General features: G+C 47.5%; 1 protein-coding gene across 1 annotated transcript in view; it reads left to right on the forward strand.

Annotated features, from left to right (window-relative positions):
* Positions 1-24,886, forward strand: part of LOC143817524 (transient receptor potential cation channel subfamily M member 2-like) — an 868,795-nt gene that overhangs the window by 183,912 nt on the left and 659,997 nt on the right. Inside the window, exons 12-15 of the mRNA XM_077299005.1 lie at positions 15,944-16,276; positions 16,490-16,618; positions 16,809-16,938; positions 17,015-17,160. Coding sequence (XP_077155120.1) covers positions 15,944-16,276; positions 16,490-16,618; positions 16,809-16,938; positions 17,015-17,160 — 738 coding nt within the window. The remainder of the gene's footprint in view (positions 1-15,943; positions 16,277-16,489; positions 16,619-16,808; positions 16,939-17,014; positions 17,161-24,886) is intronic.

Raw genomic sequence — 24,886 nt, forward strand, 5'->3', positions numbered from 1 at the left:
CATCATAGCCAGTAATGGTCAGCCGTTGCCACAAGTGGGATATAAAGAGGTCACCATCAAGGTGGGGCGGGTGGAATTGAAGGCCCAAGGGATTGTAATTGTTGATATTGACCGCCGTGAATGTAATCCCATGATGACCATCGGTACCAATGTTATAGAAAATTGTCTTGCAGAAGTTATTGTCTTGTTACAACAGGTAGCAGAAACCGCTGGCTACAGCGAACAACGCGCCCTGCAAAAAGAAATCAGAGCTCTGATGCAGCGACAGCAGGTAGAGCTGACTGGTGGTGAAATTGGTCGTGTCACTGTGAGTGATTCAAACCCTATTGCGGTACCCCCCAGGAGTGAGATGTTAATATGGTGTCGGGCAGCCATAGGCCTCCAGGGAAAGGACTACCATGCCCTGGTAGAACCCGTGTATTCAGATAATAGGCCTACTCTCCTGACAGCCAGGGGGGTGGTCGACATCCGCCAGGGGAGGGTGCCCGTACGTGTCCTTAATTGTGGGGAAGAGGGCCACCTCCCCAAGTATGTCACGCTTGCCAAACTGTTCGCCGTCAATAATAGTGTGATACAGACACCTGGACCCTTGGCCCCGTCTAACCTGGTGGAGGACAACGGTTCTGCGGGGCACTCGAAAGATTGGTGTCGGGAATTGCATGTGGGCACTGACTCCTCCCCATCCCATCAGAAACAGGGGGCCTACAGGGTGGTTCACGAGTACGAGTGGGTATTTAGCAAACACCCCTTAGAATTTGGGCAGGTGAAGGGGATTCAACATCATATCCCCACGGGAGATCACCGACCCATAAAAGAGAGATACCGCCCTGTACCCCCAGCTCACTACCAGTGTGCCAAGGACATGTTGCGAGAAATGAAGGAGGCTGGGGTGGTGAGAGACAGTTGTAGCCCCTGGGCAGCTCCATTAGTCCTTGTTAAAAAGAAAGATGGCACAATGAGGATGTGCGTTGATTACAGGCAGTTGAATTGCATTACACATAAGGATGCATACCCCCTCCCCAGGATAGAGGAGTCTCTGGCTGCCTTAAAATCTGCTAACTACTTCTCTACCTTAGATCTCACTAGTGGGTACTGGCAGGTTCCCGTGGCGGAGGCGGACAAAGAGAAGACGGCCTTCACGACACCGATGGGTCTCTGCGAATTCAACTACATGCCCTTCGGATTGTGCAATGCCCCGGGGACGTTCCAGAGGATGATGGAGTGCTGTCTGGGGCACAAGAACTTTGAAACCGTACTGCTGTATTTGGATGATGTCATTGTCTTCTCTAAGACCTACGAAGACCATCTGAAACACCTGGCTGAGGTGTTTGAAGCCCTGTCCAACTTTGGCTTGAAGGTGAAACCGTCCAAATGCCATCTGCTGAAACCCAAAGTGCAGTACCTGGGCCATGTGGTGAGCGCTGAAGGAGTGGTCCCAGACCCCGACAAGGTCACGGTGATCCAGGACTGGCCGAAGCCCAGCAACCTTCACGAAGTCCGGCAGTTCCTCGGGCTGGTAGGCTACTACTGGAGGTTCATTAAGGACTTCACCAAGAAGGCAGCGCCTTTGCAAGACCTGTTGGTGGGCCAATCAAAGAAGACCAAGGGGAAGAACGCCCCATTTGATTGGAACGAGGGGCTGGAAGGATCCTTCACTTGCTTGAAGTCGGCACTGACGGGAGAAGAGGTACTGGCCTACCCTGAATACGAAAAAACCGTTTGTGCTGTATATGGATGCCAGCACTGTAGGATTGGGGGCCGTGCTGTCCCAGGTCCAGAAAGGCAAGGAGAGGGTAATCGCTTACGCCAGCAGGAAGCTCCGTCCCACGGAAAGGAACCCTGACAACTACAGTTCCTTTAAGCTGGAATTCCTTGCCATCGTCTGGGCAGTGACAGAGAGGTTCAAACACTACCTGGCCTCGGCGAAATTCACCGTTTTCACGGATAACAATCGGCTGACGCACTTGGATACCGCCAAACTCGGGGCCTTGGAACAGCGGTGGATGGCCCGGCTGTCCAACTACGACTTCACCATCAAGTACCGGGCAGGACGCAAAAATGCGAACGCCGATGCCTTGTCTCGAATGCCCAATTTGCCAGAAACGGGGGAGGACCCGGAGGCACTTGAAGAGGTAGAGTGTTGTGGATTCTGTTTGCGGGCTCTCTCTGGTGGTTACTGCTGGTACTGGGTGACTTTGGTGGGTTGCGGCCTTTGGTTTCCATCTGTCCATCAGAGGCTGGGTGTTTCCTATTTTACCTGGCCTCTCTGTCATTTCCCTTGCCGGCTATCAATGTGTTCAGATGTGCTCTGTTTGGTTCCTGCCTACCTGCTCCCAGATCTTTCAGGATAAGCTAAGTGCTGATTTTCAGTTGTTTGGTTTTTTGTCCAGCTTGCTTAGAATGTCTCTTTGTTAGCTGGTTGCTCTAGTGGACTGAGGTTCTCCCCATGTGCCATGAGTTGGCACATGGGTTCTTGTAATCTCAGGATGGTTTTTTTGATTAGGGTTTTTTGCTGACCGCTCAGTCCCCTTTTGTGTCATTCTGCTTTCTAGTTTTCAGCGGGCCTCTATTTGCTAAAGCTATATACATCATCTCTATGTGTGTGCCTTCCTCTCATTTCACCATCAATACATGTGGGGGGCAACTATATCTTTGGGGTTAATTCCTCTGGAGGCAAGTGAGGTCTTTGTTTTCTCTGCAGTACTAGTTAGCTCTTAGGCTGGTGCGTGGCGTCTAGAACCAACGTAGGCACGCTCCCTGGCTATCTCTAGTTGCGTTTGTCAGGCGTAGGGCAGCGGTCAGCCCAGGTTCCATCACCCTAGAGCTCGTCCGATATTTATTATACTTTGCTCATCCTGTGCTATCCCTAGCCATTGGGGATTCACGACAGTATAGCCGGCCCACAAAGTGTTAATTGTTTGGGCTGAAGCAGGAGAATTAGAAGTGTTCAAGGAAAATTTTTTTTTTTTTTTTTCCTTCAGAGTTTTGCTGCCTAGCCCTTAATTGCTGTCTAGCTGCTTCTTACCTCCTCTTAACCCTTGAATGGCTCTGATCTTAGCTGTTTATCATGGATGTCCAGAGTTTGGCTTCCAGCCTGAGTAATCTCGCGGCAAAGGTTCAAAACATACAGGATTTCGTTGTTCACACTCCCATGTCTGAACCTAGAATTCCTATTCCAGAGTTTTTTTCTGGAGATAGATCTACCTTCCTGAATTTCAGGAACAATTGTAAATTGTTTCTCTCTTTGAAATCTCGCTCCTCTGGAGACCCTGCTCAACAGGTCAAGATTGTTATATCATTCCTACGGGGCGACCCTCAGAATTGGGCATTTGCATTGGCACCAGGGGATCCTGCATTGCTCAGTGTGGATGCGTTTTTTCTGGCATTGGGATTGCTCTATGAGGAACCTAACCTAGAGATTCAGGCTGAAAAGGCTTTATTAGCCCTCTCTCAGGGGCATGATGAAGCGGAAATATATTGTCAGAAATTTCGGAAATGGTCGGTGCTTACTCAGTGGAATGAGTGCGCCCTGGCTGCAAACTTCAGAAATGGTCTTTCTGAGGCCATTAAGGATATTATGGTGGGGTTCCCTGCGCCTACAGGTCTGAATGAGTCTATGGCTATGGCCATTCAGATTGATCGGCGTTTACGGGAGCGCAAACCCGTGCACCAGTTGGCGGTGTCTTCTGAACAGGCACCTGAGACTATGCAATGTGATAGAATTCAGTCCAGAAGTGAACGGCAAAATTATAGGCGGAAAAATGGTTTGTGTTTTTATTGTGGTGATTCAGCTCATGTTATATCAGCATGCTCTAAACGCACAAAAAGGGTTGATAAATCTTTTGCCATTGATACTCTGCAGTCTAAGTTCATTTTGTCTGTGACTCTGATTTTTTCACTGTCTTCCATTTCCGTCGATGCCTATGTGGATTCAGGCGCTGCCCTGAGTCTTATGGATTGGTCATTTGCTAAACGCTGCGGTTTTAGTCTAGAGCCTCTGGAAGTTCCTATTCCTCTGAAAGGAATTGATTCTACACCATTGGCTATGAATAAACCGCAGTATTGGACACAAGTGACCATGCGCATGACTCCCGTTCATCAGGAGGTGATTCGCTTCCTTGTACTGTATAATTTACATGATGTACTAGTGCTTGGTCTGCCATGGTTACAAACTCATAATCCTGTCCTGGACTGGAAAACAATGTCTGTGTTAAGCTGGGGATGTCAGGGGGTTCATGATGATGCACCTCCGATTTCAATCGCTTCATCTACTCCTTCTGAGATCCCTGCGTTTTTGTCTGATTATAGGGATGTTTTTGAGGAGCCTAAGCTCAATTCGCTCCCTCCCCATAGAGAGTGTGACTGTGCTATAGAATTGATTCCTGGCAGTAAGTTCCCTAAGGGTCGTTTATTTAATCTGTCACTGCCAGAGCATACTGCTATGTGGAATTATATTAAGGAGTCCTTGGAAAAGGGACATATTCGTCCATCTTCGTCCCCTCTGGGAGCAGGTTTTTTTTTCGTGGCAAAAAAAGATGGTTCCCTGAGGCCTTGTATAGATTATCGCCTTCTGAATAAGATTACAGTCAAATACCAGTATCCATTGCCATTATTTACTGATTTGTTTGCTCGCATTAAGGGGGCTAGGTGGTTCACTAAGATAGATCTTCGTGGTGCGTATAATCTGGTGCGGATAAAACAGGGTGATGAGTGGAAAACCGCATTTAATACGCCTGAGGGCCATTTTGAGTATTTGGTAATGCCTTTTGGACTCTCCAATGCTCCGTCAGTCTTTCAGTCCTTTATGCACAATATTTTCCATGAATATCTGGATAAGTTTATGATTGTGTATTTGGATGATATTTTGGTGTTTTCTGATGACTGGGAGTCTCATGTTCTACAGGTCAGGAAGGTGTTTCAAGTTTTGCGGGCCAATTCTCTGTTTGTGAAGGGCTCAAAGTGTCTCTTCGGAGTCCAGAAGATTTCTTTTTTGGGGTACATTTTTTCTCCTTCTACTATTGAGATGGATCCCGTTAAGGTTCAGGCTATTTGTGACTGGACACAACCTACATCTGTTAAGAGCCTTCAGAAGTTCTTGGGGTTTGCTAATTTTTATCGTCGGTTCATTGCTAATTTTTCCAGTATTGTTAAACCTTTGACTGATTTGACTAAAAAGGGTGCTGATGTTGCTGATTGGTCTCCTGCGGCCGTGGAGGCCTTTCGGGAACTTAAGCGCCGGTTTTCTTCTGCTCCTGTGTTGTGTCAACCAGATGTTTCACTTCCTTTCCAGGTGGAGGTTGATGCTTCCGAGATTGGAGCGGGGGCGGTTTTGTCACAGAGAAGTTCTAATGGCTCGGTGATGAAGCCATGTGCTTTCTTCTCTAGAAAATTCTCGCCCGCCGAGCGCAATTATGATGTGGGTAATCGGGAGCTTTTGGCCATGAAGTGGGCATTTGAGGAGTGGCGTCATTGGCTTGAGGGTGCTAAACATCGCGTGGTGGTCTTGACTGATCACAAGAATCTCACTTACCTTGAGTCTGCCAGGCGTTTGAATCCTAGACAGGCTCGTTGGTCGTTATTTTTTTCTCGTTTCAATTTCGTGGTCTCATACCTGCCAGGTTCAAAGAATGTGAAGGCAGATGCTCTTTCCAGGAGTTTTGTGCCTGACTCTCCTGGAGACACTGGGCCTGCTGGTGGATAAACCGGATCGATGTCCACCAGAAAGACTGTTTGTTCCGGATGATTGGACCAGTAGAGTCATCTCCGAGGTCCATTCTTCTGTGTTGGCTGGTCATCCTGGAATATTTGGTACAAGAGACTTGGTGGCCAGGTCTTTTTGGTGGCCTTCCTTGTCTAGGGATGTGCGTACCTTTGTGCAGTCTTGTGAAGTGTGTGCTCGAGCTAAGCCTTGCTGTTCACGGGCTAGTGGGTTGTTGTTATCCTTGCCCATCCCGAAGAGGCCTTGGACGCACATTTCCATGGATTTTATTTCTGATCTCCCGGTTTCACAGAAAATGTCCGTTATCTGGGTTGTGTGTGACCGCTTTTCTAAGATGGTTCATTTGGTGCCCTTGCCTAAGTTGCCCTCCTCCTCTGAGTTGGTTCCTTTGTTTTTTCAGAACGTGGTTCGTTTGCATGGGATTCCGGAGAATATCGTTTCTGACAGGGGATCCCAGTTTGTGTCTAGATTTTGGCGGACGTTTTGTGCCAAGATGGGCATTGATTTGTCTTTCTCGTCTGCATTCCATCCTCAGACGAATGGCCAGACGGAGCGAACTAATCAGACCTTGGAAACTTATTTGAGGTGTTTTGTTTCTGCTGATCAGGATGACTGGGTTGCTTTTTTGCCACTGGCCGAATTTGCTCTTAATAATCGGGCTAGTTCGGCCACGTTGGTCTCTCCTTTTTTTTGTAATTCGGGGTTTCATCCTCGTTTTTCCTCTGGTCAGGTGGAGTCTTCGGATTGTCCTGGAGTGGACGTGGTGGTGGACAGGCTACATCACATTTGGAATCAGGTGGTGGACAATTTGAAGTTATCTCAGGAGAAGACTCAGCAGTTTGCTAATCGCCGTCGCCGCGTGGGTCCCCGACTTCTTGTTGGGGACTTGGTGTGGTTGTCTTCTCGTTTTGTCCCTATGAAGGTCTCTTCTCCTAAGTTCAAGCCTCGGTTCATCGGTCCTTATAGGATCTTGGAGATTCTTAACCCTGTATCTTTCCGTTTGGATCTCCCAGCATCGTTCGCTATTCATAATGTGTTCCATCGGTCGTTGTTGCGGAGGTATGAGGTGCCTGTTGTTCCTTCGGTCGAGCCTCCTGCTCCGGTGCTGGTGGAGGGAGAATTGGAGTATGTTGTTGAAAAGATCTTGGATTCTCGTGTTTCCAGACGCAAACTCCAGTATTTGGTTAAGTGGAAGGGTTATGGTCAGGAGGACAATTCCTGGGTGGTCGCCTCCGATGTTCATGCGACTGATTTGGTCCGCGCCTTCCATAGAGCTCACCCTGATCGCCCTGGGGGTTCTCGTGAGGGTTCGGTGACCCCTCCTCAAGTACTGTTGTGGATTCTGTTTGCGGGCTCCCTCTGGTGGTTACTGCTGGTACTGGGTGACTTTGGTGGGTTGCGGCCTTTGGTTTCCATCTGTCCATCAGAGGCTGGGTGTTTCCTATTTTACCTGGCCTCTCTGTCATTTCCCTTGCCGGCTATCAATGTGTTCAGATGTGCTCTGTTTGGTTCCTGCCTACCTGCTGCCAGATCTTTCAGGATAAGCTAAGTGCTGATTTTCAGTTGTTTGGTTTTTTGTCCAGCTTGCTTAGAATGTCTCTTTGTTAGCTGGTTGCTCTAGTGGACTGAGGTTCTCCCCATGTGCCATGAGTTGGCACATGGGTTCTTGTAATCTCAGGATGGTTTTTTTGATTAGGGTTTTTTGCTGACCGCTCAGTCCCCTTTTGTGTCATTCTGCTTTCTAGTTTTCAGCGGGCCTCTATTTGCTAAAGCTATATACATCATCTCTATGTGTGTGCCTTCCTCTCATTTCACCGTCAATACATGTGGGGGGCAACTATGTCTTTGGGGTTAATTCCTCTGGAGGCAAGTGAGGTCTTTGTTTTCTCTGCAGTACTAGTTAGCTCTTAGGCTGGTGCGTGGCGTCTAGAACCAACGTAGGCACGCTCCCTGGCTATCTCTAGTTGCGTTTGTCAGGCGTAGGGCAGCGGTCAGCCCAGGTTCCATCACCCTAGAGCTCGTCCGATATTTATTATACTTTGCTCATCCTGTGCTATCCCTAGCCATTGGGGATTCACGACAGTAGAGTTGCCTGCATTCCATCGTCCCAAAGCCGCTCAGCACTCCCATCATGTGAAGAATAGGCACAAGAACCAACAGGATGCAACGTTGAATCCCCTGCCCCATCACGGATGGGCGGAGACCCAGGATGGTGACCCCGCGGTCCGTCGGTTGAAAGAGCTCCTGACGCAGGCCGGCTTGCAGCCCGGCTCCGATGACCTGCAGGAGACACGACAGCTGTGGAAGAGGAGAAGCAAACTGTTTATTCATGATGGCAAGCTGTGCCGGAGGAGCATCGACCCACGTACTCATGAATTGGTGTGGCAGATAGTGGTGCCAAGGCGAGATGCGCCCATGGTTCTGGGAGCCTACCACGATGGAGCCGGACACTTCGGATGGAGGAAGCTAGAGAGGTTACTCCGAGGGAGGTTCTATTGGATTGGCATGAAGAGAGCCATTGAGAAGTGGTGTCGGGAGTGCGGTCCATGTAGCCTATGCAGGAAGGACCGTGGTAGCCAACGGGCTCCCCTGCGGCCTATCATCACCAAACAGCCGCTCGAACTGGTCGCGCTGGATCATGTGAAGCTGACACCTAGCCGGTCAGGCTATATCTACGCTCTTACCATCGTAGATCACTACTCCAGATTTTTGGTGGTTGTACCTGTCAAGGATCTAACGGCCAGGACTGCCACCAAGGCCTTCCAGCAGTACTTTTGTAGGCCCCATGGCTACCCGGAGAAGGTACTGACCGATCAGGGACCAGCATTCGAAGCAGAAGTGTTCCAAGAGTTCTGCCAACTGTACGGGTGTAAGAAGATCAGAACCACACCGTACCATCCTCAAACCAATGGGATGTGCGAAAAGATGAACCAAGTGGTGATCGACTTATTGAAGACCTTGCCCGTAGAGGAACGGAACCTGTGGCCGTCAAAGTTGCCTGACTTGGTGGATATATACAATCACATTCCAGTAAATTCCACCAACTGCACTCCAGCGTACCTGATGCGCGGAAGGTCTAGCCAGTTACCCGTTGATCTGGACATGGGGGTCCTAGTCCCCGAAGATACCTCGCCGGATGCAGATTGGGATGCAGAAAGGCAGCGAAGGTACCGCAAAGTACAGGAGTGCGTGGAAAGGAGTCTCGCCCAGGCTAGGCAAAAACAAGAAAGGGACTACAACCAGCACGCTCCTGCGATTCCCCTGTCACCTGGTGAGCAAGTACTCAAACGAAAGAGGAGACTACACAAGCTCGATGACCAATGGGAAGCGGAACCGTATACCATCCTGCCATCCGATTTCGACAACACGAAGGTCTGTCTCATCAACAAGGATGGAGGGGAGACCTCGACAGCGATATCCAGGGATCACCTTAAGGTCTGCCCTGATAAGTTGAGAGAGAGGGAAACGGCTCCAGGAATCTCCCTGCCTGTGGAGGAGGGGAAGATGATACACACTGTTCTTGGTGATTTTCCCCAGTCCAGGACTCAGATAAATCAGGCCATCGTGGTACCTGTCCTAACGTTCTGTCAACCAAACCCACCAGAACTAACTGTGGGGCCAGATCATCCCGGCCTGCAATCTCAGCCGATCCCGCCTGAAGATGCCATGCCAACCGTTGAACCGGCAAATCCTCTCTCTGCTATTGGTGAATCTGCCGTACCCACTGTTAGTGGCAGCAGCCCTGAAGGCCCCAGCCTGCCAGTGCTACCCAGACTCACTAGAAGTGTAGCTAGAAGACAGTGCACTACACCAGCGGTAGCAAGTATAGCGGGCCCTGTTAGGTCAATAGCGACCCCTGCGCTGCGAAGGTCCACACGCAGCACTCAGAATCAAACTCCCCTCCGCTACAAAACTTGGAGGTATTAATGAGGGCTGCTATTTAGTTGAAAATGTTTGTGTGCATATCTTCTGTTGCAGGTTTTAAAAATGGACAACGGGGTAATGGACAGTGAATTGCTCCAAAAACTTCTAAAAGGGGACCCCTTTGTTTACTCGGGGTCCCCGCTGTTTCAACCACTGAACTGAGAGTCAGAAACTGTGCATGACCTAACTTTCGCAAGGTTCAAGAAGTCCTCACCTCCCATAAAGGGAAGCACTGTTATGTTTAATTGTTTATGATATTTCAAATTGTTGTGTGTTTCCTGTTAACATGTATTGTTGTTCTTGTTTTCCCAGTCCGGGAGTCCTGGTCGTTGCAGTACTGCTCCGCCACTAAGGGGAGTGGTGGTACGTCTGATTGCACTAAAGGAGTTCATCTGAGCAGGTATCACAGTCACACAGTACACTTCACACTCCGGCCACCAGGGGGAGTGGTTCTATCTAGTAGGCCACTCCTCACACTCTGGTAAAACTGGGGGTTGGACAGGAAGACAGGGAGAAAACAACTGGGAAGAGCTAGTGAGAGGACCTGTCAGGGATGGGATCCTGACAGAGTCCTAACAAAGGACAAAAAGTGAGAAAACGGGAATACAGCAAGGAGGCTATAGGACCAGAAGGAGTCGTGCTGTAAGATCGAGGCAACATCCTTCTGAGGCGCAAACAGTCGGTGGCCGGAACACCGAGAAAGTAAGAGACTTTAAGCATTACTGCAAACCACGGCAGGACAGCTAATTATAGGTTGGCTGTCTCACTTAAACACCTAAGCAGACAATGGAGGCAGCTGTGGGAGAGGGGCGACTCTAGAGTCTCGGAAGAACTCCAGGCCTACCCCGTCATACGGGTGCGTCCTAGCCATATTATCTGGGGGACGGAGAGGATGAACATCAGAGACAGACAGAATCAGTTGTGAGGACTATCCTGGGGTGCTCAGCAAGGAAGGACTACAACACACAGGCGCTAGAAGGTAGACACTGATTCCCACCTGCGAAGGGAACTCCGGATGTGCCGTTGGACCGGCTGGTCTCAGCCAGCCCTGTTAACAGTGCTCTGGATTGGGTACCTCCAAACCTTCAGTAAAAAGGTAAAGAGACTGCAACCTGGTGTCCTTGTTATTTACTGCGACCTACCCTGCACCACAACAGCACCACCGTCTACACTTTTCACTGGACGCCCCTCAGCAGGGTCACGGACCGGGTCTAGCCACCGTGACAATCCCAGAACAGAGACTCAGAGGCCCGATACCGGGTGCCCCTCGGCCCTGCGGCAGTGGGGGCGCTCCACCAATCTCAAGGACCAGCAGTTCCACTCAAAGCCACCAGAGGGTGTTCAAGGACAGAACTCACCAAAGTACCATTCATGACCACAGGAGGAAGCCCGAGAATGGAATTCACAACAGGGTCCCCGAACAGGAACTCGAAGGGGGAGAACCCCGACAAGGCCTGCGGGACCTCTCGGTAAGCGAATAGCAGGTGTGGGAGGTACCGCTCCCAGTTGTGTCCTTGGGTCTCAACCAGCATGCATAGCATCTGATGGAGAGTACCGTTGAAGCGCTCACACAAACCATTGGTCTGCCAGTGATACGCACTCGATATCAGACTCTTCACCTGCATTGTCTTACAGAGAGCCTACCTGGGAAATCCTACCTGTGAAAATATGGCCAACAGTGCATCCACCATCTTATCCGCCCTAGTTGAGGACAGAGCCACTGCCTCTTGGTATCGGGTAGTGTAGTCTACCACAGTGAGGACGTATTGCTTTCCAGAGCTGCTGTGGACGTCAAGCGGGCCCACAATGTCACCACGATCCTTTGGAAAGGCTCCTCTATCACTGGCAAAGGGATCAGGGGAGCCTTAAGAGCAGGCCCTGCTTTCCCCGCTCTTTGATAGGTGATACAGGAGCGACAGTAGTTTGTCACATCTGTCCCCATCTTGGGCCAATAGACGTTTTGAGACAGCCGAGCCTTAGTTTTGCTGATCTCCAAGTGTCCAGTGAGCGGGATCTCATGGGCAATCCCCAACAACTCACCCCTGAATTGGTACGGGACGACCAGCTGTCTTACCATCAAACACTCCTTTTGGGATTTTCCGGGTACTGTCTCCCAGTACAACCTCCCTCGTTCCCAGAACACCCTCTCCTTATCAGTCACGGAGCTGGGCGTCTCAGCGAGGTGTATCAAATTCTCCAGGCTCGCATCTGAGTGCAGAGCAGCCTGGAACTCCTGGCTGGAGACAGCCAGAAGCGACATCAGGATCCCTTCCCCACGGGAACCCTCTGGGACCTGCTCTGGGTCAATCCCTGGTTCAGTCACCTCTGTGACTGAGGAGGGTCCAGAAGGCAGATCATTATCTGCTTTCCGAGCACTCTAACTGCGGGTGGCAGCTGCTACGTAGGTTGTCTCCCCGGGGATTTCCACAGACCCATCAGCTGGCGCTGCTATGGGTATTACCTCCCCATCCACCCCCAACATCTCAGGAACAGTGCTACTTTTGGGGCAGTTACCTTCCTCTGTGGCACTGGTCAGTTGCACGGCATCACCTTCCTCACGGTTCCTATGCATCTCCCTATTTCCCTTAGCACCATCGCTTGCTCCTGTTAGGGTTCCTTAGCCACATCACCCCGCAGAGTGACATGGCTGAGCACTCCTGCACCTGTAAACACATAATTCTTAGGAAATAAATAGTTAGCAGGTAAAACATGCACATTTTCATCATCAGCAGTATTACCCTTGGCATTTTCAGACAAATGGTCATCAGGTAAATCATTAAACGGTAAAGCATTGTCAGGTAACACATGCAATTTCCCATCATTATCTTCAGCATTAGATTGGGGAGGGGGTCAGGGACATAATATGCAACCATCCTCCCCAAATCAGTCCCCAATATAACGTCGGTGGGAACGTTTTCGGTTAACCCCACTTCCTTCACCCCGCTCCCGACACCCCAATCTATAAACACCCGGGCCATCGGCAAGGGACAACGGATGCCCCCAATCCCAGTGACAGTCATGGTTTTCCCCGAAATAATCTCCTCAGGGGCCGCCAGTTTAGGTCGGATGAGGGTTCGTTCAGCCTCGGTGTACTTGAGGCCTGTATCGACATGGCTCCCTATAGTGACTTGCTGCACATTGTCATAGACCCTCCCAACCACCCCAGCTACCAAAAGAACTGCTGCATTAGGCCCTGGGACCTTGGCTGGGGAGTTCTTCTGCTTCTCTGGACAGATGGTGCTGATATGACCAGTCCTATTGTAGGTAAAACACTTGCGAAGGTCAGTGGTAGGTCTGGTGCTGTTGGCAAAGGCCACAGGGCCTCCGGTGAGTCAGCTGGCGGGGTTACTGAGGTTGTGTGCAGGCTTACCCCCTCTCCAGCTGGCGGTGACTGGCTTCCGGACTTCCAATTTATTGTTGGCCTCATAGGTGTCAGCAATCTGCGTCTTTGGGCTCTTGGTCCAACACGAACTGTCACATCTCAGCTGGGCAAAGATGTAGAAACTGGTCTTTGATAATCAGATCTCCCTTTTGCTCAAAGGTGGTCACTGACAGTCCTTGGATCCACTGGTTAAAGTGAGTCCTGAGTCCATGCACCATATCGCTATAACTGTCGTGTGGGACACGTTGGAGGTTCCGGAACTTTTTACGGTGAACCTCAGGAGTTAGCTGGTACTTCTTTATCAGGGCCTGCTTGATGGCCTCATAGTCTCCATCTTGTTCGGTCTGAAGAGAAGCAAATGCCTCCAGAGCTTTACCTTTGAGCCCTGGGGTCAAATATTGGGCCCATTGGTTCTCAGGCAACCGGTACTGTCTGAAGATCTTCTGAAAGGCCCACAGAAAAATGTCCAAGTCCCCATCCTTTTCCATCACAGGAAAGTGCTCGGGCCGGGGTTTAGAGATCTGAGCACTCTTGGGCTCGCCACTGGACTGCGACGACCTCGGCCGCTGGAGTCGGGCTAACTCCACCTGGTGCTCCCATACTGTCTCCTGATTTATTGTAACTACAGTGACCATGGCTATTTCTAAAGGGTGTCAGATATTCCTTTGATCCACTCAAAGCCTAGTAAGACTTTTTTTGTCTCTTGGTCTATGGACAATACAAATCCTCTTCAATGACCTGGGCATAAAGAGGAATTCTTGCATATTAATTAAGCTGCTTCCCATCTCTGTACACTGCATTTTACATGAATGCAGCTGGGAGTGCTAGCTTTTGTCTCCTCATGACAAATAGTACAGGAAAGAAAAAAGGGACGGGGGATATGAGGGACCTCGAGGATTTTTAATATTTTCTATTACATGAACACAGAAAAAATTAGTATGACTAATTGCTGTGCATCCGCAATGAATGTAGAACCTAAAAATGTGATACACAGGTACATATGCAGAAAATATATTTTAAAATGTATATTTACTGAATACATGATTTAAAATGAACAATCATGAGGTAAATATGAAAAAGCAGAACACAGGGGGTAAAGTGAACCTCATAAAGTGCAAATACAGGAGTAGTAACTCATAAGGTCATGAATTGTCAAAACATAGTTAAGGTAAAACATCATGTGTTTGTATACTAAAAATTATATGACACATAAAGGCTCAGGCACATTGCAAAGATTTTTACATAAATGTTATTAAGGTTCTTGTAGGTAGGGTTAAATGACCAAAAAAAAGTATGCAGTTATAAATAATAAACTAGCAATGGCTAGAAGTAAAGTGCATATATGTGGACAAAGAGGTGTGGACAAAGGAGCCACATAAGAAAAAACACGTGTAAACGTCTGCAGAAAAGTGCATAATGGCCTAGGATGAATGACCCACATGCCCGACGCGCGTTTCAATAGACCATCATAGGTGAGAGTGCGATCCATGAATAACTGTCACAAGGTGGTTTTCTCAAACATCTTCAAGTATCATGAGGGTGTCAGGGTCTGTGGATTCCACAGATTCAGACATTCCTTCTTGTGACTCCATGGATAGCTATGGTCAGCACAGAGTGACTCTAACGGTGTGTGTCGACATCTAGAGCTGCATCTACTAGGTAGGTTAGGAGTAAAATCTTTGCTGGACTCATCTTGTTGATTGCCTTTGGTCACATGCTGCAGAAGAGCCAGTAATGTCTGCTCTTTCCCTTTATAAAGGGGTTTTCCCATGAATAAAGCCAATTTTAATTAATAGATCTTGGAATAATAATAATAATTTCCACAATTGGATGTGATTAAATAAAATGTTCCTGCTGTGTGCTGTTTAATGGTCGTGTCCGACCATACAGGAAGATGGTCTGATTATACCACATCTCCTGGGCAGGGGTGGATGCAAAAGAGAGTATACAGACATTACAGCTCAGAAGCGCAAATTATTCTTCCTTTGAAGTAAAACACTGTTTAAAAACAGACAGGGAAATGCTTTACCTCACACCAAGCATCAGCTGTGATCCCCGGCTGTAATGTCTGTATCTTCTATTTTGCGTCCTCCCTGCCGAGGAGATGTGGTATGATCAGACCATATCCCTGCATGGTCGGACACGACCATTATACAGTACACAGCAGGAGACGTTTATAGGATTATCTCAGCACGGGAACATTTTATTTAATCACATCTAATTGTGGAAATTATAATCATTCCAGAATCTATTGATTAAAATGAAACTTTGTTCGTGAGAAAACCCCTTTACGCTTGCACCGCTGTGCAGGTAATGCCAGCAATAGTCCTGGTCTGGAGAGGAGGACACGTCATGGTTGTTGGATGTTATTTCTTAAGTTGTTGCGAGCAGTGTTTGCTTAACCCTTTCCTTGTCTCCTAGGTATCTTGATATTTCTTTGTTGCCTCTCGGCTGTGCACTTTATATCCCACTGTGTATTCCCTGAGTGTTGTGTGATTGTTCTTCCGTTTCTGCCATGTCTGTCTTGTTATGTGTTTCCCCATTCATGTTTCAGACTAGCGCTACTTAGGAGCATAGGAAGGTACGAGGCTCAGGCATCTCCACCTTCTGGTGTAATCCTGGGACACGGATAGCCAGGAACCACTACCTAGCCTGAGGGTCGGTATAGGTGTACACTTATTATCTCACAGTCATACCGTGACAATAACACAGAACTCGTATGAGAGACTGACATGTGGTTGGGCTCTTAGTTGTTTGTCTGAACATGTAAGTTCAAGAGACTACAAAGCATTTAGAAGCCTCACGAAACCTCACATGTCCTGAATGTTTGCGAAGCATTGGGCCACCAGGAACCATCTGTGGCGTCAGGGACTGTGCGAGAGCGAGGGGTATCTGAGGACATATTTTCTGTTTTTCAGCCCTCGGATTTGTACCCATGTCTGACGATGTCACTGATTGAAGATAAGCCTTTATTCGTCCGCCTCTTCCTGGAGCATGGAGTCAGTTTGTCAGAATTCGTCACTTGGGACACTCTCACACACCTGTACAACAACACAGACCCATCCAGTCTGATTCACAGCAAGCTGGAGAGAATGGAGAAGGGGGAGGGATCAAGAGAGAAGGTTGAAGCCACCATCGAGCTGCACCATGTATCCCGCGTCCTGCAGGAGATTTTGGGAGATCTCTCTGAACCTCTATATCCAGAAGGAAAACATCGCAAAATGCACAGTCTGGGACATGTCAACCTCAAGGTAATATTTCTGCCATTGTGTACTGCATGTAGGTGTCAGAGGACATCTACATACAGTACACAATGACATCTCCTACATGACATCTTCTATGTCCAGGAGAAGGATGATTGGCTCTGGATTCCGATTTGATCAGTTTGGGATCTGTTTTATTTCAGGGTGATCTATGATTCATCACATTGGCCGACGTTTCATGAATGTGTCCTTTCATTTCAGATGAATGGTAAAGTGTCTGTGATGAGAAAATCTGAGAATTATCAGCAGCTTGAGCACCCGGTGCGTGATCTTCTCATATGGTGCATCGTCCAGAACCGGAAGGAACTTGCAGACATAATCTGGAATCTGGTAATTACTCCTTTGCTTCACCTTGCTCTAATCTCTGCTTGCCACTGTGCTGCTAGTATTGGTAGAAAGATTCACACCTCTGCCATTACCTTGTACGTGGACCACAGTTTAGGTTTGGCAACACTAATGAACCTCGTATCTGTTGGGTTCAGAACCTCATACTCACTCAGTCCTCTTTTTTTTCCTGCAGTCTCGGGATTGTGTTGCAGGGGCTTTGGCTTGTACTAAGATCCTAAAGTCCCTCTCCAAAGAAGAGGAGGACACAGAGAACAAAAATGAGATGATGACCCTGGCCAACATCTATGAGGAGAGGGCTGTAGGTGAGCAGAGGACCCTCACTGACCTGACTTTCTCTGTTTGGTATCTCTCACTTTGAATCTTTTTATCTTCATTCAGGAGTCTTTTCCGAATGTTATCGATATGATGAAAAGCGAGCAGAATTTCTCCTCATGCGAGTGTCTCCCATATGGGGGAAAACCAGTGCTCTAGAACTTGCCCAGGAATCCCAAGCCCAGAACTTCATGTCCCAGGGTGGAGTGCAGGTGTGTTTGATTCATCTCTGTGCAGGCGCCTCCACCTAAAAGATGGCAGGAAGGTAAAACGAACAGAAGAGGTCAGAGGCAGCTTCTGATTAGAGAAGAGAGAACGTGTTCGAAAATTTTTTGCCAATCTCAAATTCGGCACCAACACTACACATTCTGATTTGTGTTAAAATCGGCAAAAGTCAGCCAAAATTTGTTAAATTATCGCGTCCACTAAGGGCTCTTTCAGATGTCAATGTTTCTGGTAGCAGCTCGGGCCACAAAATGTCCCGCACACATGCACACTGATAACACATGGATGACATCCATGTGTCATCAGTGTGACATGTACCGGCGCCTGGGAATCAGCGGTACTGTTTGTGCTGATCCCTGGTGCCAGGTGCTGAAGAAGACCGCTTTCATCAGTGTCCCCTGTCCACAGCGATCAGCACTAGCAGGGGGCAATGATGAGAGTTGTATTCAACTATTAACAGTGAGAGCAGGCAGCGACTGATGGGAGAATTCATCAGCCACCACCTGCACTATAAATAAAAAAACAAATTATGTGGGTTTCCCTGTATTTTTGATAACCAGCCAGGCAAAACTGACAGCTGGAGGCTAGTTATATGGTAAATAAACACACACACGGAATGAAGTTCTTTAATTGAAAGAATGACAAAGACTCCTTTAATTAACCCCTTAGTGACCACTAATACATCCTTTTACTGACCTGAGATATAAGAGAATAGCATCCCCATACAGGTGACAATCCTGTAGCTGCCGGCTGTGCACTATATCTGACAACTTTATGCATCAGCCACTATCATTGTTGACACCGTCCATAGCTGTTTAACCCCTTAAATGCACTGTCAATAGTGACTACACCATCTAAATGGTTAAGAGAGTGCGGGGGGCTTCCTCTTTAACCCCGTTGGCATCCTGAGATCTTGATCATGTGGTCCTGATGTTTGCCATGGCAGTTCATGCCCAAATAACAGCCTTAGCGCCTGCCGGTTATAGCGGCCTATTCAGACGTTAGAAACATTTAGGTGATAAAAATACACTTTTTCATTCCTGTCCTGCCTCTTTTGCATTAATTCCTGAAAAGCACCTGATGGGTTAATAAAACACCTTAAAGCAATTTTGAATACGATGAGGGGTTATGTTTTTAAAATGGTATCACATTTGGAGTTTCCAATATGTCGGACCCACAAAGTCACTTAAAAACAGAACTGGTCCCTATAAAAGTAAGTGTTGTAAATTTCCTTGAAAAAATGAAAAATTACTGCTACATTTTTAAATCTTCTAAAATACTAACAAAATAAAACAACATTTTACAGATGGTGCTGGTGTAAGGCAGCCATGATTGAAATGTTATTTATTAATGTTTTTGTGTGATAAGACTATCTAAATTAAAGGGATAATCATTAAAAGTTTGAAAATTGCATTTTTTTTATTTTAGTAAAATTTCTGATATTTTTATAAAGTAAAGCAAAACATATTAACTTAAATTCCCATTATCATAGAGTATAATGTGTCTTGAAAAAACAGTCTCAAAATCAATGAGATATGTTGATGCATTTCAGAGTTATTGCTACATAAAGTGACACTGGTCAGATTTCAAAAAATTAGCTTGGTCACTAAGGGGTTAATCTAAATTAACCCATACTTACGTCATTGCCCAGTCCACAGAAGCCATTGTCTCCTGTAACAGAATTAAAATAATAAACCACAATATTCCTCACCTGTCTAAAGAGAAGATAATAATCCATTTGTCCCATGATGGGTCTAGCTCTGCTACATCTAGATGGCAGGCTGCATTGTTGCATGATGCGACTATACAGCCTGCCATCCAGCAGATATACTGAGCAGTGTGTGCTAGCACTGCCAGGTGTATCATGGTGAACTCCAATGACCTGACTGACAACACCATAAACGTGAGAAAGTTGTCATGCTCACGGTGCCATCAGAAAAGTCCTTGAAGTTCACAGCCAATGAACTCAGCTCAACTCACTGACATCAGCGCGAGCCGTATTACAACTTTTCCCACTGTGCTCACGCTGACATCAGTGAGTTGAGCTGAGTTCATTGGTTGTGAACTCCAAGGACCTTTCTGACTTTCTGATGGGACAAATGGATTATTATCTTCTCCGCAGACAGGTGAGGAATATTGTGGCTTATTATTTTTATTTTGTTACAGGAGACAATGGCTTGTGTGGACAGGGCAATAATGTAAGTATTGTTTAATTTAGATTCATTAAAGGAGTCTGTCATTCTTTCAAATAAAATACTTTATTCTGGTTGTTGTTTACTTACCATATAACGATTGGAGTCCTGCTCTGACGGGCAGGGTCTCCGGCGTGTCAATTCAGTCACCCGTGCTGCGGTCAGTTCTTCCCTTCCCCATGCTCTGCATGCTTCCAGCCGGTACTATAGCCATGTCCTTAGGGCACGCACGCATTCACTCCCACCCTCTTAAAGGGTCAGCGAATGCACTTGCTATTTCCTCCCCAGCCAATAGCTGTGGGACATTATGTATATATTGCTTCCTCCCCACTCTGGAGGTGCCTGAGCAACCTTCCTGTTTTGCAGTCTAAGTTGTGTAAGGTTGCACACCTGTCCCTGCTGCACTCCGGTGCAAATCCTGAATGCTTCATTCTGGTGCAAATCCTGCCTGCTGCACTCTGATGCAGATTCTGGACAAAGGTGACATCAACCCCACAAATATGAACCCCACTTGTCACCACTACAGGGCAAGTGGGAAGAGCCATTCAAAGAGCCAGAAATGGCGCATCTAATAGATGCCACATTTCTGGGCGACTTCTGGCTGCTATTTTAGGCTGGGGGGCCAATATCCATGGCCTCTTAGCAGCCTGAGAAAACAAGCCCCCAGCTATCTGCTTTAGCTTGGCTGGTTGTCGAAAATGGGGAAGAGGGGACTCCACACCATTTTTAATTATTTATTTAACCCCTTCCCGACCCATGACGCCACGTAGGCGTCATGAAAACCCGTGCCAATCTGACCCATGACGCCTATGTGGCGTCATGGAATGATCGCGTCCCTGCAGATCGGGTGAAAGGGTTAACTCCTATTTTACCCGATCTGCAGAGACAGGGGGAGTGGTACTTCAGCCCAGGGGGGGTGGCTTCACCCCCCCCCCGTGGCTACGATCGCTCTGATTGGCTGTTGAAAGTGAAACTGCCAATCAGAGCGATTTGTAATATTTCATCTAAAAAACTGGTGAAATATTACAATCTAGCCATGGCCGATGTTGCAATATCATCGGCCATGGCTGGAAAACCTGAAGTGACCCCCCCCACCCCACCGATCGCCCCGCCAGTGCTCCGTTATGGGGTCCAGTCCCCTCCGTCCTGTGCTCCGCTCCCCCGTCCTCCTGCCCGCTCCCCCCCTGCTCCTATGTCACCCCCCCGTGCTCCGACGCCCCCCCCGTGCCCCGATCTCCCCCCCCTTATACTTACCGAGGCTCCCGGTGTCGGTCCGTCTTCTCCATGGGCGCCGCCATCTTCCAAAATGGCGGGTGCATGCTCAGTGCGCCCGCCGAATCTGCCAGCCGGCAGATTCATTACAAGTACATTTTGATTGCTGTGGTAGGTTCTATCACAGCGATCAAAATAAAAAAAATAATAAATAAACCCCCCCCTTTATCACCCCCATAGGTAGGGACAATAATAAAATAAAGAAAATATTTTTTTTCTTTTTCCACTAGGGTTAGGGTTAGAACTAGGGTTAGAACTAGGGTTAGGGTTAGGGTTAGGGGTAGGGTTAGGGTTATGGCATGTGCGGATTTGGCTGCGGATCCGCAGCGGATTGGCCGCAGATCCGCAGCGGATTGGCCGCGGATCCGCAGCGGATTGGCCGCTGCGAATTCGTAGCAGTTTTCCATCAGGTTTACAGTACCATGTACACCTATGGAAAACCAAATCCGCTGTGCCCATGGTGCGGAAAATTCCATGCGGAAAATTCCGTGCAGAAACGCTGCGTTGTATTTTCCGCAGCATGTCAATTCTTTGTGCGGATTCCGCAGCGTTTTACACCTGTTCCTCAATAGGAATCCGCAGGTGAAATCCGCACAAAAAAACACTGGAAATCTGCTGTAAATCCGCAGGTAAAACGCAGTGCCTTTTACCTGCAGATTTTTCAAAAATCGTGCGGAAAAATCTCACACGAATCCGCAACGTGGGCACATACCCTTAGGGTTAGGGTTGGTATTAGAGTTAGGGTTGGAATTAGGGCTAGGGTTGGAAATAGGGTTAAGATTAGGCTTGTGGTTAGGGTTACGGATAGGGTTAGGGGTGTGTTGGGGTTACAGTTGTGGTTAGGGTTGGGATTAGGGTTAGGGTTGGGATTAGGGTTAGGATTAGGGTTAGGGTTGGAATTGGGGTTGCGGGTGTGTTGGGGTTAGGGTTGTGGTTAGGGGTGTGTTGGGGTTAGGGACGGTTGGGAGTAGGGTTATGGCTACAGTTGGGATTAGGATTAGGGGTGTGTTGGGGTTAGTGTTGAAGTTAGAATTGAGGGGTTTCCACTGTTTAGGCACATCAGGGGTCTCCAAACGCAACATGGCGCCACCATTGATTCCAGCCAATCTTGCATTCAAAAAGTCAAATGGTGCTCCCTCCCTTCCAAGCCCCGACGTGCGCCCAAACAGTGGTTTACCCCCACATTTGGGGTACCAGCATACTCAGGACAAACTGGGCAACAACTGTTGGGGTCCAATTTCTCCTGTTACCCTTGCAAAAATAAAAAATTACTTGCTAAGACATAATTTTTGAGGAAAGAACAATTATTTTTTATTTTCACGGCTCTGCGTTATAAACTTCTGTGAAGCACTTGGGGGTTGAAAGTGCTCACCACAAATCTAGATAAGTTCCTTCGGGGGTCTAGTTTCCAAAATGGGGTCACTTGTGGGGTGTTTCTACTGTTTAGGAACATCAGGGGCTCTGCAAACGTAACATGATGCCCGCACATCAGGGGCTCTGCAAATGCATGACGCCCGCAGACCATTCCATCAAAGTCTGCATTTCAAATGTCACTACTTCCCTTCCGAGCCCTGATGTGCGCCCAAACAGTGGTTTACCCCACACATATGGGGTATCACTGTACTCACAACAAACTGGGCAACAAACATTGGGGCCCAATTTCTCCTGTTACCCTTGTGAAAATAAAAAATTGCTTGCTAAAACATCTTTTTTGAGGAAAGAAAAATTATTTTTTATTTTCACGGCTCTGCATTGTAAACTTCTGTGAAGCACTTGGGGGTTGAACGTGCTCATCACACATCTAGATAAGTTCCTTGGGGGGTCTAGTTTCCAAAATGGGGTCACTTGTGGGGGGTTTCTACTGTTTAGGCACATCAGGGGCTCTGCAAATGCAATGTGACGCCCGCAGACCATTCCATCAAAGTCTGCATTTCAAATGTCACTACTTCCCTTCCGAGCCCTGACGTGTGCCCAAACAGTGGTTTACCCCCACATATGGGGTATCAGCGTACTCACAACAAACTGGGCAACAAATATTGGGGTCCAATTTCTCCTGTTACCCTTGAGAAAATAAAAAATTGCTTGCTAAAACATCTTTTTTGAGGAAAGAAAAATGATTTTTTATTTTCACGGCTCTGCGTTGTAAACTTCTGTGAAGCACTTGGGGGTTGAACGTGCTCACCACACATCTAGATAAGTTCCTTGGGGGTCTAGTTTCCAAAATGGGGTCACTTGTGGGGGGTTTCTACTGTTTAGGCACATCAGGGGCTCTGCAAACGTAACATGATGCCCGCAGACCATTCCATCAAAGTCTGCATTCCAAAATGTCACTACTTCCCTTCCGAGCCCCGGCATGTGCCCAAAGAGTGGTTTACCCCCACATATGGGGTATCAGCGTACTCAGGAGAAACTGGACAACAACTTTTGGGGTCCAATTTCTCCTGTTACCCTTGGGAAAATAAAAAATTGTGGGCTAAAAAATCATTTTTGAGAAAAGAAAAATTATTTTTTATTTTCACGGCTCTGCGTTATAAACTTCTGCGAAGCACTTGGGGGTTCAAAGTGCTCACCACACATCTAGATTAGTTCCTTGGGAGGTCTAGTTTCCAAAATGGGGTCACTTGTGCGGGAGCTCCAATGTTTAGGCACACAGGGGCTCTCCAAACGCGACATGGTGTCCGCTAATGATTGGAGCTAATTTTCCATTCAAAAAGCCAAATGGCGTGCCTTCCCTTCCGAGCCCTGCCGTGCACCCAAACAGTGGTTTACCCCCACATATGGGGTATCATCGTACTCAGGACAAACTGTACAACAACATTTGGGTCCAATTTCTCCTATTACCCTTGGGAAAATAAAAAATTCTGGGCTAAAAATCATTTTTGAGGAAAGAACAATTATTTTTTATTTTCACGGCTCTGCGTTATAAACTTCGGTGAAGCACCTGGGGGTTATAAATGCTCACTATGCATCTAGATAAGTTCCTTGGGGGGTCTAGTTTCCAAAATGGGGTCACTTGTAGGGGAGCTTCAATGTTTAGGCACACAGGGGCTCTCCAAACGCGACATGGTGTCCGCTAACGATTGGAGCTAATTTTCCATTCAAAAAGTCAAATGGCACGCCTCCCCTTCCGAGCCTTGCCGTGCACCCAAACAGTGGTTTACCCCCACATATGAGGTATCAGCGTACTCAGGAGAAATTGCCCAACAAATTTTAGGATCCATTTTATCCTGTTGCCCATGTGAGAATGAAAAAATTGAGGCTAAAAGAAATTTTGTGTGAAAAAAAAGTACTTTTTCATTTTTGTGGATCAATTTGTGAAGCACCTGAGGGTTTAAAGTGCTCACTATGCCTCTAGATAAGTTCCTTGGGGGGTCTAGTTTCCGAAATGGGGTCACTTGCGGGGGAGCTCCAATGTTTAGGCACACAGGGGCTCTCCAAACGTGACATGGTGTCTGCTAGTGATGGAGATAATTTTTCATTCAAAAAGTCAAATGGCGCTCCTTCCCTTCCGAGCCTTACCATGTGCCCAAACAGTGGTTTACCCCCACATGTGAGGTATCGGTGTACTCAGGAGAAATTGTCCAACAAATTTTAGGATCCATTTTATCCTGTTGCCCATGTGAAAATCAAAAAATTGAGGCTAAAATAATTTTTTTGTGAAAAAAAAGTACTGTTTCATTTTTACGGATCGATTTGTGAAGCACCTGGGGGTTTAAAGTGCTCACTATGCCTCTAGATAAGTTCCTTGGGGGGTCTAGTTTCCGAAATGGGGTCACTTGCGGGGGAGCTCCAATGTTTAGGCACACAGGGGCTCTCCAAACGTGACATGGTGTCTGCTAGCGATGGAGATAATTTTTCATTCAAAAAGTCAAACGGCGCTCCTTCCCTTCCGAGCCTTACCATGTGCCCAAACAGTGGTTTACCCCCACATGTGAGGTATCGGTGTACTCAGGAGAAATTGTCCAACAAATTTTAGGATCCATTTTATCCTGTTGCCCATGTGAAAATGAAAAAATTGAGGCTAAAATAATTTTTTTGTGAAAAAAAAGTACTTTTTCATTTTTACGGATCAATTTGTGAAGCACCTGGGGGTTTAAAGTGCTCACTATGCTTCTAGATAAGTTCCTTAGGGGGTCTAGTTTCCAAAATGGGGTCACTTGTGGGGGAGCTCCAATGTTTAGGCACACGGGGGCTCTCCAAACGCGACATGGTGTCCGCTAAAGATTGGAGCCAATTTTTCATTGAAAAA

This window comes from Ranitomeya variabilis, chromosome 3, assembly GCF_051348905.1.
Source record: "Ranitomeya variabilis isolate aRanVar5 chromosome 3, aRanVar5.hap1, whole genome shotgun sequence".
Lineage (NCBI taxonomy): Eukaryota > Metazoa > Chordata > Amphibia > Anura > Dendrobatidae > Ranitomeya > Ranitomeya variabilis.